General features: G+C 35.3%; 1 protein-coding gene and 1 long non-coding RNA gene across 2 annotated transcripts; one reads left to right on the top strand and one right to left on the bottom strand.

Annotated features, from left to right (window-relative positions):
- Positions 1-2,321: 2,321 nt before the first annotated feature.
- LOC100376440 (uncharacterized) lies at positions 2,322-10,004 on the bottom strand. The gene is made up of 2 exons (XM_002739417.4): positions 9,927-10,004; positions 2,322-6,984 (listed from the first exon to the last, which is right to left on the bottom strand). The coding sequence occupies exon 2, from the start codon at positions 6,945-6,947 to the stop codon at positions 3,609-3,611; it is 3,339 nt and encodes a 1,112-aa protein (XP_002739463.1). The 5' UTR covers positions 6,948-6,984; positions 9,927-10,004; the 3' UTR covers positions 2,322-3,608.
- Positions 10,005-10,118: 114 nt separating this feature from the next.
- Positions 10,119-11,943, top strand: LOC146739127 (uncharacterized). Its single transcript, XR_014930426.1, has 2 exons — positions 10,119-10,282; positions 11,296-11,943. It is a non-coding gene; the product is annotated as an uncharacterized LOC146739127 (long non-coding RNA).
- The last annotated feature ends 2,220 nt before the right edge of the window (positions 11,944-14,163 follow it).

The raw sequence follows: 14,163 nt of genomic DNA, 5'->3' as shown, positions 1-14,163 counted from the left end.
GAACTCTGCTAGATCATCTTCGATGACAGCAGAGCTAAAAATGTAACTAGTTTAGTTGGAGTAGCACAGAAAATGCATTTAAAACAAGACCACGAACAGACCAAATCAAAGAAAGCTTAGGGTGAACTGTGTGCTTTCAAACAATAAGCATGGCAACTAATATTTGTCTATTTGAGATGCACAATGTGAAAACAAACTTTAAATTTGTGTATTGTTCCAGGGCACATATTGTACCAAGTTTTATTATAGTATGATGATTAATTCTTAAAAAAAATCAGTGGAAAGCCAAAAAGTAAGTTATTATGCAAATTAGGTAATTATAATTATGGATGTATGTAAACCCCAAACCAATTAGATTGTCTTAGAGTATTTATGTACCAAGATTCATTGAAATAAGGTAAGTACTTGATATATTGACGGAAAAGCTAAAAACTGACTAATTATTATGCAAATTAAGTAATTAATATCCACAGATTTAACCTGAAACCTTTGCATTGTTCTATAATTTATTTACCAAGTTTCATTGAAATGTGATTAGATGATATCAGTGGCAACGCCAACAATTTCCTAATTATTATGCAAATTAGGTAAAAGGTTCTTTGAACATCAGTGGAACAGACACAGACAGACTCCCATTTTGTTAAATGGGATTAACAAATGCGTAAAGAGTGGTGGTACAATGTAGTTATGGCCACATGTACTGTATTTGCTATATTGGAAGCATATTTGCTTACTTGAAAGACGTGTGTCCTTTCATCACGGTTACTAAAAAAAAAATAGTAACCATGCTTTCATGATCCCTTCAACCCTCTCTCTCCTAGAGGCAGTAAACCATTAACGTAAAACCTTGAAAATTTGCTACAATAAATGCTATTTTTTGTATACATGTGCTTCTAATAAAGCAAATACAGTATTTCATGTAACAATATATTTGATACACATGTGAATACTTGCTATATGTGTAGAACCCATGGAGAAATTCCTTCAACAGACATCGAGAAATTATACATGCACAGTAAACTGGCCTTTCCATAGAATCCATGTGGCAGTTCATCACAAAACTCAGACAAGCTATTTTGCTATTGCCTGCCTCTAATATTCATACAGAAAATGTTACATTAATATTTGTGTCTGTGAGAAAGTTTCTTATATCAATTAGCAAGTCAAAACCACTGCAAAATATATTTAGTAAACAGTGTGCAGACTGGTATGCCTTGTCAGACCATATTCTAAATGAGAAAACACTTGATTGGTTAGAATATGAAGTTGATGATAAAGCTTTATTTAGAAGTTGCAAATTAATGAAAATTTTGTTATGTAAATGTATGTAGTAACCCAATATATCAATTCTGACTTAAAATGACAGTTTATGTTAAAAAAAAAAAAATCAAAAATATAATCATGAAATTTGAGAGAACCATATTACATATTAATGTAAACCAACGAGTGGCATTTTTGTATAAAGAATATTAAATAAAACATTATTTGGATCACACAAATGCAGTTATGTTGTTTACACAAGTACAAACACTACCAATATCAGAAATATGGTGCTGCATTGTGAATAAAAAAGCAAACAGGCCAACACTCTCTAAAAATAGAAATCTGAGATACTGTCATGAGATGAACAAATATTAGAACCATCCAAGGTATCTACCAGTACATGTGTATTCGGTAAATACGAAAGCAAGCTTTGTAAGTATTGGAGCATACTTGATAGGTAAATTGATACAAATTTTAAAAAAAGTTCCCAAAATTTAAAGTTACCTGAGAAAAGCATGCTGGTGGCAGTACTTGTATTATAACCACATGTGTACAATATATACATATGTATAGCTTTGAAAGTTGGCACCCCACCACACATGGATTTTATTTGGTTTAAACCATTATTCATATGTACAAGTCATCGTCAATACTACCTGTATATCAATAAAACCATGTCGGTTACAGTGATTCCCTGGCATGCAAGTCACAAGCATTTCTGTCAAATTGTTTTCAGCATCAGTTGTAAAGACACTGTGATTTTCTCTATTGATGCATGGCTTTTACCCTTTGACCCTTCCCTAATTTACATTAATTTTACTAAAGTTGCCATTCCAATAGAATTTAATTTTGAGGATGATAGTAGTCTTGCATCCTTTGAATTCTGTACAAACACTATATTTCACACATGGTATATATTGTATGGAACCATATCAAACAATTATTCCAAGGTGAGCACAATGTTTGATAAGGATTTCTATGTGCCATAAACAATGGTACAAATACAAAAATATACATATACAAAAAAAAGCATAAAATTCAAAAATTGCACAGAGTGATCACTTGTTTAACTGTTTCAGGTTTATTCATACATAGAGTAAAATAACCATTACCTGATGACACACATTGCTCGCAAATATCTATTTTTAGACTTAAACAAATTTAGAAGATGGTATACTGTGAACTGTTCAATTTTAGATACTGAAAACATTCAAGTGCATTTGCAACTCCATAAATGTTGCAGACTCCCAATTTTCAGGACACTAATAATCATCAATCATGTTGGTAAGCAGTTTTTTTGCTTTCTCAATGAAGCTAAATAAAAATAATTTCAAGTAACCTGACTTTGCCTACTTTTTGCCTGCCAGCAGTATCATTTTATGACAAAACTGGAAAGTAGGCACTGAACGGTTCTCACTACATATTGAACAAATTCAGCACACACATTTGTCATTATAAAAATTTCTTCTGTAAAATGCTCAGCAGCAACTTGTTGACAATTACAAAATAAAATAAAAAGTTGTACATGATTATTATTTTGAAATGCATTATTTGATATGACTACTTTAACCATGCTCATGCATTTTGAATTTATACTTTAATTCCACTTTAAGCAAATAAAACATTGTTTCTGGTCACTACACAACTCGGTGCATTTTTATTTACATTCAAACTCAATAAAAGTACACCCTCTATGGCAAAAATTAGAGCTAAAACATAACAAAATATTGAGGTTACTGATAGATTGTACAAGAACTGTAATTTCTCATCGAAATCGGTGGATAAACAGTGTGATTCAATCACGCCAAAAATAATTCATTCCTACATCAGTTTTGGAGGGGAAAAAATGACCAGAAACATTTGTTTTGGACGCACCACATCTAGATGCGATTGGCCAGTCTGTGACATGTTTACACAATTTTACAGTGTTACGAGGAAACCAGTAGAGTTATTGAATGGATTGTTTGTAAACAAGATGTATGCATTCAACTAAGTAGTAGACTACATGATGACTAAGCAATATCTATGAAAGCATTCTATGTCATATTTTGGCTCCAGTAAGAGTTCATGACAATTAATCTGTACTAAATAAACTAAATTTAACAAATATTACTGCTGTCAACTGATAGAAATTTGATTTCTAAAGATGCAATAAATTATTATTTTCTTGGAATTTTTTTCTTTCTTTGTGGTATAACATGTCAGTTCAGATATGGGACCAAGTTCAGATTAGTTTAATTTCTATTTACTTGCAACTAGTTAAAATTATAAAAAGCAGTTCAGTTTGTTTTCCATGATTCATATGCAACTATACACTGTCTAATCACTGATCAACATCACATACTCTAATCACTGTCACATGCATCTGATAACAAGTTTGACATTTCCAGCTGTTTGAGTCTTTTTCTCTCCGCCTGCACTAACAAATCAAACGCTGTGACATCTGGGTTGTGTTCCCCTACTTGGCTGTCCTTTTCAGACTCACAATCACTGTTTGTCCTTGTACTTAAATCTCCTAACAGTTCTGCAATTATATCCTTAGAATGCAGTTGAATACCATCAGAATTCTGTTGGGACTCTGTGGTAGACAACACATTCATTGACAAATCTTGCTGTGACATTAAGACATCAGATGACATATCAGAGCCAGATCCAGCTATACTGGGCTCAGTAATGTTGAAATCTCCTGGTTTATCAGGTAGCTGTTTTCCAGAGTTAAATCCGGATATGCTGGGCACAGCAGTGTTGGTATCACCTGGTACATCTGTTATGCTGGGCACAGTAGTGTTGGTATTTCCTGGTTCACCTGGCAGCTGTTCTCCAGAGTTAGATCCTGCTATGCTGAACACAGCAATGTCGGAATCTCCTGGTTCATCAGCTTTGCTGGACTCAGCAGAGTTGGAATCACCTGGTTCATCTGTTATGCTGGACACAGCAGTGTTTGAATCACCTGGTTCATCTGTTATGCTGGACTCAGCAGTGTTGGAATTTCCTGGTTCATCTGGTAGCTGTTCTCCAGAGTTAGATCCTGCTATACTAGACACAGCAATGTCAGAATCTCCTGGTTTGTCAGCTTTGCTGGACTCAGCAGAGTTGGAATCACCTGGTTCATCTGTTATGCTGGACACAGCAGTGTTTGAATCACCTGGTTCATCTGTTATGCTGGACTCAGCAGTGTTGGTATCTCCTGGTTCATCTGCTATGTTGGACACATTGGCATCACCTGGTTCATCTATTATTCTGGACTCAGCAGTGTTGGAATCTCCGGGTTCATGTGGTAGCTGTTCTCCATTAGTATCAACTGCACTCCCTACAGATTCATCCTCATGTTGCTCTTCATTGGTCACTTCCAGTACATCAATTTCAATTTCTTTATTCTTATCTTCCGATGAACTGTTAGGACCAGAAGAACCCACCCTTTCAATTTCTCGTTTGTTCTCACTGTTTGCAGCTGGCTCTGTTGTATTGCTCTCTGTATCCGAGAGTTTTACTAGACATGTTTCAGCATTCCTATGTCTCTCCTTGTCACGTCTGTGTTTCTTGCTTTTGTGTTTGTGTTTTCGTTTGTGTTTACCATGTTTTTTTCTTTTCTTACTCTTGTCCTTATAGTGATTCTCTTTTCTTTCATATGTGACTTCAATATCTGAGTCACTTGTATATCGAGTGGTATGTCGTTTCTTGTGGTATAAGCTTTTTTGTTTTAATGTGTAAATGTCTTTCAGGGGTTCCTGTCTGCTAAATGAACCCATAAACTCAACACTAGAGCTGCGGTGACGATGCTTACGCCTGAAAGACCTGGGAGATCTTGACCGAGAGCGTGAACGCGAACAACCTCTAGTTCTCTGAAAACGTGAACTTGAATATGATGACATGACGGAGGAATGTGAATGTCGACTGTAAGCAGAGCTATTACTAGAGCGATCTAAATCATGAGCATGATACGATGCTCTACCTCTTGATCTGTACTGTCTTTGACTAGTCCAGAGTGGAGACCTTGACCTAGACCTGGACCGACTGTACCTATTATGTGTAGGCCTAAATGATTTACTAGAAAAGTAATAATTTCTTGATGGCTCATGATCAGAATCAGAATCAGATGAAAAATAAGTGTACGCACCACGAGATCCATGATATCGTACATATTCATAATGAGGTGCTTCCACATGTTTTGTTTTTCGTTTTCTTTTACCCCCTGGTTTATTTCTGTTGTCAAGGTACCTATTGCGATGTGATTCATCACTGTGGCTACTACTTCTATTTCGATTTCTGTCTTGACTGGAACTACAGCTCCTGTATCTATCATAACTCCTATCTCTTTTGCTACGTGTTCTACCTTTCCTACTTTTACTTGTAGATTTCTCTGAATTTTTTAACTTTTGCTTTGATTTAACTGTCTTTGCGATTTCTCTACTGTTTTTCCCTTCTTTGTCGGAATCAGAGGACAACGTTATGATTGCATCTGGAGAGCGTTCGCTAATGGATTTGACAAAACCAACAAACATAACTTCATCAGAGCTATCATTGTCACTTGGAGGCTCCGGATTGTGAGTTTCTGAAAGTTCGTTTTTCACGGCCATACTTGAAGTAGAAGGTTGGTCGTCTGTGGTAATGGTAGACACGGATGTATGACCTGAATAATCCAAAGCTAGTGGCATCACACCATCCGAGCTATCACTTGAAACATCAGATAAATCAATGAGTGGCACTGATCTCGAATTAGTTTGGTGTCTGGCAGAGACAGGGCTTTCCGGTGACTGGTGATTGGAAAGGAAATCATACTGTGTGTGTTGATCATAACCATTCATATCATAGGGCGATCTTGCAAAGTTTACTAGTTCTCGAATGAACTGCTCAGTTCTGTGATACATAAATGGTCTGAGGTTGTCAAAAAATTCAGGGCCCTCCATGTCCATGACAGGGATGTATGACAAGATTAGGTTTATCATAAACATAACAAGGTCTTCATTATTCTGAAACAAGACATTGAGTTCTCTCCTCAACCATGGCACCAATCGATGCAAACAGGCTGCATTCTGCTGAAAAAATGTGCTAGATATATCCCTGTAACAAGTACGTCTCATAGACGATTCAGTCTGTGCTCGTAAACCAAGAGCATAGACCTGTCTTCGTCTTTCAATAGCAGCTGCCTCACGCTGTTCTCTATAAGCACGAGTGTTTGCTCGAGTGGAAGGCAATTGTCGTCTTTGTTGAGCCAGTGCTCTGTCTCGTACAGAAGCAAGAGTTGTACTATATCTGAAACGCTGCCTGGTAATTTCATCACTGAGTGTATTACTTCTAGATGATGAAAGAAAGTATTGATCATACATCTCATTGGATTTAATGTTATGAATAATCGATTTGAAGGATGTTTTGCACAATGGACATGTCGCTTTAACTTTAGACCATTCCATGATGCATACAAAGCAGAACGTGTGAAAACAACCATCGGTAAACGATTTATTCTCAAACTTTCCAAGACAGATGGAACAGTTATTTTCAGGTGACTTAGATCCATCACTATGAGTTGGTGAGCTAGCCTTGGTGGAAGTCTTTTTTTTCTCCCTTTTACTGCATGTACTATGCTGTGATTTTGGAGTACTATCAGGCGACATGTCCATTGGTTCCTCCTCTTGAAATTGTGCAGGTTTCTTTCTGATAGAACGCAACTTCCTTTTAGATGCCATGGTGTATAGTCTTTAAGTAGTAGTTCTTTTAATGGACCTGAAATTAAAGTATAAAACATATTAGTTTTAGGTCAGATATCGTGGTCAAAATGTAGAACTTTCTATTTCTGTAAGGGTTTTACATTTAACATTTTATCTTGGGACAAAACTGGTAGCTGTATGATTACGATTGATAGTTTATTACTTAGTTTTGGTAACTGAAGCCATGCACACAATGCAAATACAGTTATAGTATAAGAAGTCATACTTTAATGACCCTTTATAAATTAAATTAAATAAAATTCTTGGTTTTATGCACATAATTATGGTTATGCACTTCATATCGAGCAAATACGGTGTGTGTGTTGGGGGAAGGGGTGGTAAATAAACCATTGAGTTAGGTATGCTACTTATTACAGACCATCTGGTGTATGCTCTATAAGAGTTGGAAATAGGTTATGAGAAGGAGAGGATGTATGTAAGGGTGCCTCTGGAGGGTAGTTGCGAGTCGAAAAGGTGAGGCACAATTTTGTCTATATGCCACATGCACATGTACGCAAATCAGCTAGACTTGTGTTCGGGCTTGCATATACATGTAGCTTACTAATTACATAAAATATGGAGGTAACAAATATGTTGAAAATACAGCAAAATTCATTGCAGTTCATCAAATGGATAGTGACACCATTTGTATTTTTAATTAAAGGAACCAAAATAAAGTAGTGTCTAGACATAACACACACTGACTCAAAGAAAGTCTGAGACAATGTAGCCGATAATTATTATAAACATGTATGACATTGATTGCTCTAAATGCAATAAGTCACACTAGTTGTCACGATGTGTTGATAAACATGCACCACCCATTCAATCACAGATCCTAAGTGATACAACATTATACCGGCTGTACTACTGATAGGCTTTCAACTTTTATTTGAGTAAATCACCAAATAAAATGTATGTGTATCAAATATGTTGAGAATAAATAAAATGGATATGAGTGTTGTAATGACCGGCAATAGCCACATATTTATTTGAATTCTGCATTTATTTTAAATAGCAAAAACATTTAAATTTGTTTACAGTGAAACAATTCTGCGATTGGATCAGACATTCCTACATGTACAATGTACTACCATATGTATACATAGCTGTCATTATAATTTAAAAAATAATCCTTTATAAAAGATAAGCATTATAATGGTCCTGTACATCAGAGATAGACACCAATGCCCAACATTTGTCAATGAATACAATCATGCAAAAGTGTGAAAATATTTACGGCTCCCTTGGTGACCTTGACATTAAAAACAACAGGATTCAACTTCCTAACTTATCTACTGTTATTTCCAATGCACACCGGGCTGGAAAATAATAATAATAGTTTTAAAAAGTGTCCAGTCTTTCGACTAGCTCTTTCAGTCGAACCAAAGGCGATACATGTAAAAAATTTAATTATCACCGTGAATTTCTGATCACAGTAACGAGAGTCAGTCACTGAACAGAACATCATTTTCACCTCTTACAAGGACTGCAGACAGCATTTTATAATTATACATGTACATTGTATATAGGTATGAGTCTCCTTTGATTCAAGCGCTTTTCACACCAATGACTGTTTGATGGCCAAAGCTTGTCAGAGACTACATGTAGCAGAGTCAATTGATAGCGCTCAAAATTGTTGTGCATTAACTTGAAAAGTATTACAAAAATTCCACATAATTAGATAAAAAGAAGCCTAATAATTGAGTGGGTCACTGTTTTGGTGAGCGTCTTTTTTTTATTCATAAACCAGCCATAAACCAATATAATAATAATATAATAATAATGAATTTATTGCATCCTTAGAAATATTTTCCATTGGTTGACAGCAATAAAATGTTAGTAATAAAGTACAATACATATAAAACTAAAGTAAAATGTCAGTTATTGTTATTTCTGATTCCAAATATTTTGTATAAGTATTCACCAACCTGTCTTATTAGTATGAGTATTGAACTCATAATATATTTAAATATCTGGTCATCACTTTTCAATTCTTCTGGAATATTGATATTATTAAATAACTTTTGTCTTTCTGTTTGGTACCTAAGACATTCCATGAAGAAATTTTCAATTTTGATCTGGAAACATTGCTTACATAGTCTTCTAAGGTATTTTGGGTTGGGTCTGTCTACCATTCTCAATTTCTAATACATGACTGCTTATTCTGAAACGAGTCATTATGATTTTATGTTTCAGATTACATAAGAGCAAATATGGTTCAAAAGTGTACGAGTCTTTAAACTTGATATACGTTCTCAGTTTTCTATTATCATTTGTTACACTCAACTTCCAGAACTCTACATACCTTTGTCGGATGTTTTTTCGTAAGTTTTTTATTTTACTGTGTGGTAATTTTTGAGGTATGACAGACGCGACAAGTTTGTAGTATATTCGGAGACCATATTTTTTACTGATGTAAACCTATTTCAATTTTGTTGTTTTTGTTCTTCAAAGGCTTGTTTTGTAATATTACAGTCTGGTAAGGCACTAATACGATACCAGTATTTAATGAGATTTTCTGAATATCTACGAGTAATGGAAATTTACAAAGTTCAGCTCTGCATGCTGCATTTGAGGAGAATTTACTCACACCCACCCTCAAAATGCGAAACAGTAGTTTGCTGCTGGATTGTTCTACGTGCTCACATACCTCATATATTTCACACGATCCTTGGGTTATCTATTGAAACACATCTCCGTATTGAGTGTCTTTGTCGCGTTCGAGACCTACATTTTCCCCAGGTCTGATGTATTCGCCGGATTTTGTGATTGGAAGGAGTCCACCATATTCAGAATGATAGTTCATCTGTTTCCGTAGTACTCATCATGACATTGCAGGAGAAGTGAGTCATATAAATAAACGAATGATAACGTGACGTGTATAGGCAATGATTTGTTGTCATTTGACTGTGTCTTGCTATATTCCTCAGTTAATTCTCACCGTTAGACACTCACCTTATCATTTAATAATATGATCGTGAACGAACTCATCAACCCAGTCGTCCATTTTGCCTGACAATACCTGACAAGCGCATGCGCGAAGGCTAACTCGATATTTGGTTACTTGTAACAATGACTATGATTGGTCGTTTATTGAATTCGTTGACACAATAACCAATCATGATGAGTGTTTTACGGTGTAGTTAAAAAGACAAGCTCCTTTTTGCCTGTTGGCATAGTTTGTAGCCGTTGGTTATTTATTTGTTATGGTCCATGATTTTTAATACATACTGACATTATCATGACTTTGTGACATAGAAACCATGGATATTATTGTGAGTAAGAAAGCCACGGAAATCATAGTTGCTTTGGTAAGTGGATGTCAGATGTACTTTAATTAAAAACTGTTTTCGCTGTTCCTTGGCTCGAGAGGGATTATACCCCCCCCCCCTTCGATTGGGGAAAGAGTTCCTTCAGGCCCCCTCACCCATAACCTGAACCCTAACCCTAACAATCCGACCCCCAAATGTAATTCAATATGCCCCTCCAAATTAAACTTTATTGTATTTTAGTCAAAATCCTATAGCGGATACGATATCAATAAAGGTTATTATTATAAATGAAGGAGGGGTAGTGGATGGAGGGGCAGGAATAGGATTAGAGTTGTGCGTGAGGGGACCATAAGGAACTCTTGTCTCAATTGAAAATCCCTCTACAGAGGCCGCGGCACGAAATTGTGCATGAGGGGACGAGATCTGCTCGGGGGGGGGGGGGCATGCTCCCCTTAACAATTTAGAAATCTAGACCTTCTGAAACGTCATTCCCTGCATTTTGAGAGGTTTCAGCTCTACATTACCCATGAAACAAGTGACAGTGAACAAGACACACAGTCAGAGGAAGTCATTTTTTCACAACAGTGACTATGATGTCACACTTTACCAATAATCCTTTGCTGGAGAATCAAGATGCCAGACTACACAATACTAATGAAAAGTTGAATATCTAAAGAATGAAAAGTATTATAAAAAAAAAAAGTAAATTGCATTTTCCTACATTTGTGGAGCTCTTTCATCTAGGAGCATTACATATATATATATATATAGTTTGCCAGGACTTTAATTACCAGTCTTGAATATGAGCTGGTACAACCCACACGGCCAAGTTTCTCCAGTTTATGCCCTTGTATTTAATAATACTGTTGAGGGCAATGTACCAGTAACGACAAAAAAACAAAACAAAAACACTCTGGCTGTCAACATTTGTACTTGCAATCTGCATGCACCCTTGACATTCAATGTCAAAAGTGTTGCCTATATAATTTTTGTTGAAAAAAAAGTGTCACACCATATTACCAGTTGTTAATATATAAACCTCATCTTCTCAGTTCCTAGCAGCTTTGGTGCTTTTCGCATGGGGATGTGTGATATATGCTGGTAGGTTTGCCGCATACCAGACGTATCCAGAATTAGCAGAGCCTCCGGAATGGTAAAACTATCCACAGATACTGTTGACGATGATGGAACAGCTTATTATTTCTGAGAAAATGGAATTTAAGAGATGAGCTTGGAGATAATGTACAGATTTAGTATCCACTGTGCTGCTGCTACAATGGGACATACTAAGCCATCATATACGGTGAACACTTGAAACTTACAAATAGTCCACAATATGTCAAGAGATAATCCCTGCATCTGCATCAACCACTCATTAATTGGTTATTATATATTACAAAATATGTGAGCTACCAGTTACAACCATATCGGTTTACATTCTGCATAAAGACAGACTATCTAGTGTGGGTCATGGAAATAAACACAATCCCATTTACAATGTCACATGACCAAGAGTGGTATAACTGTATTTAAATTCAAGGTGTTCTTAAAAACTTATGAACTACATGTACACCATACATTTTATACCAGTAATGTACCTTTTAATTAACGCCAGAGCATGATAGAGCACAAAAACCTATAATTTTGAATAAGCAAGAGCTCAATTCCTTATCAATAAACCCAATACATTATGCAATTCAGTCACAGCCATATTTTTCTTGAAATATATTGCATGTTCTGAATACCAGTATTATTACCAGGTCTTTTCAAACTTATATATATGCCTGCATTATGGGAAACAAAATAATAAATTAATAAGGTAATTAATCAATTTACACCTCTTTAATATGTTAATAAGCCACATACTTTAATTTGTTGATATTTGAGCACAAATTGCATACGCTATAAGCAACATTTAGAGCCATTGATATGGATTGTGTTAAAGTGTTGGTTTCTAAAATTGGGTAATATTTAACTTGACTGTGTTCTTTAGTTGTAGTCTAATTATCAGTAGTTAGATTTGGACACAGATAAAATTTGTACTTTATAGGTGTTCATTCCGTAATTGGAACATGATAAGTAGTTGCAATGACAACAGAATGAAAAGGAATATTAAACATGTATTAAGGGTAAAAAAAAGATTTTCTTTTCCATCATCACACACATCATTTTATTCATGTATATGGTAGATAGGAAAATGTTTTTCTGTTTGGAGAGTGTTTTGTAGACCCAAATCAACCTTTAATACAAGTATTTGAAAGCATTACCAGTATGTAATAAATGTTAAACATGAAACATATACAGTTAAAAACAGAATTATTCATACCCCTACTGAAATGTCAATGTTTCACGTTTTTCTGGAAAACGACAGGTGGACACAGAATATTTTGGCCGTAATTGGATACCTTTACTTGAAAGGTAAAAATTCTGAATGGGTTTTGTACAACCTCATTTGCATAACAAAAAGAATATTACTTTATTTGTATTTTGAATCACTCAAAATTATTCATACCCTTTGTCAATAAAACTGTAAAGGCATTGTTTAATACTGTTTCATTTTACACAAATCTGAACTGCATAGTCCTAACTGGTATCAGTGTATATAATAAGGTGCAGAAATTAAGCCCTGGAAAAAATTGTACTTCAAAAACATCATTAAGTGCTTCAGAGTGAAGATTGAAAATAAGTGGCCAGAATGGCCCAGAACCATCTTACTAATTTCCCCCATAGACTACTGTGTAATAAATGCGCTGACAGCATCTTTATTCAGTGGTGATCTTCAGTCATAGATTTTTAGATAGTGACTGCACCAATTTCAAAACTTTTCTATATTCCTGGCTGTTTATCCTGAACATCATTATACAACATAGACATCAAAGTTCAAAACAGAAATTCCTCCATGATGTTAACTCTTAAAGAGCCACAGAAATTACAGCTCTATAGACATGTGTATTGTGTGGTGCATAAGTGCAACTTTGGCATGTTCAGAGTTAAACAATGTCTTTAAAAGGCAATATCACAGTCAATAGTCAATTGCAAAGCCTTAAAGTTTGTTCTTGATCACAGCATCCAGGCAGTTTCTAAAGCTGTTCATGAGAGTTTGGCAGAGCTCCACATGAATTTTGGCCCGCTCTTCCTTGGCTATGATCTCTAGTTCTGTCATGTTGGAGGGCCTGTGGGTATGCACCCTTTTCTTGAGGGTTTTCCAGAGGTTTTCAATGGGATTCAGGTCTGCGCTCTAGCTTGGCCATTGTAGCACCTCCATACTGTTATCAAGATGAAGATTTTCTGCAGACTCCCTGTGCTGCTCCTTCTTCATGATGCCTTAATAATAATAATAATAATAATTTTTTTATTAATTGTATAATGGCCTCCGGCCCATTACAATCATGCAAATTAATTATTGACAAGAAATAAATTTACATTACAAAATATGTATGAAAATATAGATGAAGAGTGTGTCAATACAAAATATAAGCCCTATATAATAATGTGATGGGGATATTAATATATATATACATACAAGCTTATTAGGTTATTCTCATTTGATCTTTGATTAAAAAACACTTATAAATAAATAGAGCCAAAGAGTTAATGATTTGGCTTTGAGAGGAACTTAATAGTTGTACTAGAGTATTCAAATTTGGGGGTTGTGTCTCATTTGGAAGATACTTTTTCCTAATTGTGTCCCATGCAGTGCATTTTAGTAAAAAATGATATTCATCATCAATTTCTTGCAGGCACAAATGACAAATACGGCTCTCCCTAGGGATATTATTATGTCTGCCTCTTTCTATTTCTAAGGGATGGCACGCACATCTTAATCTTGCTATTGCTCTGCGCAATTTTAATTGTGGCAATGACACATAGTTTTCAATCCCAAAATTTGTTTTGTATTGCCTATAATACTGCGTTTTTTC

The sequence above is a fragment of the Saccoglossus kowalevskii genome, chromosome 9 (genome assembly GCF_978046115.1).
Source record: "Saccoglossus kowalevskii chromosome 9, keSacKowa6.1, whole genome shotgun sequence".
Taxonomy (NCBI): Eukaryota; Metazoa; Hemichordata; class Enteropneusta; family Harrimaniidae; genus Saccoglossus; species Saccoglossus kowalevskii.
This window is presented reverse-complemented; position numbering and strand designations above follow the sequence as displayed.

Bases quoted from the DNA above. Each gene is read 5' to 3' on its own strand.
- LOC100376440 (XM_002739417.4), bottom strand. From the start codon at position 6,947: ATGGCATCTAAAAGGAAGTTGCGTTCTATCAGAAAGAAACCTGCACAA.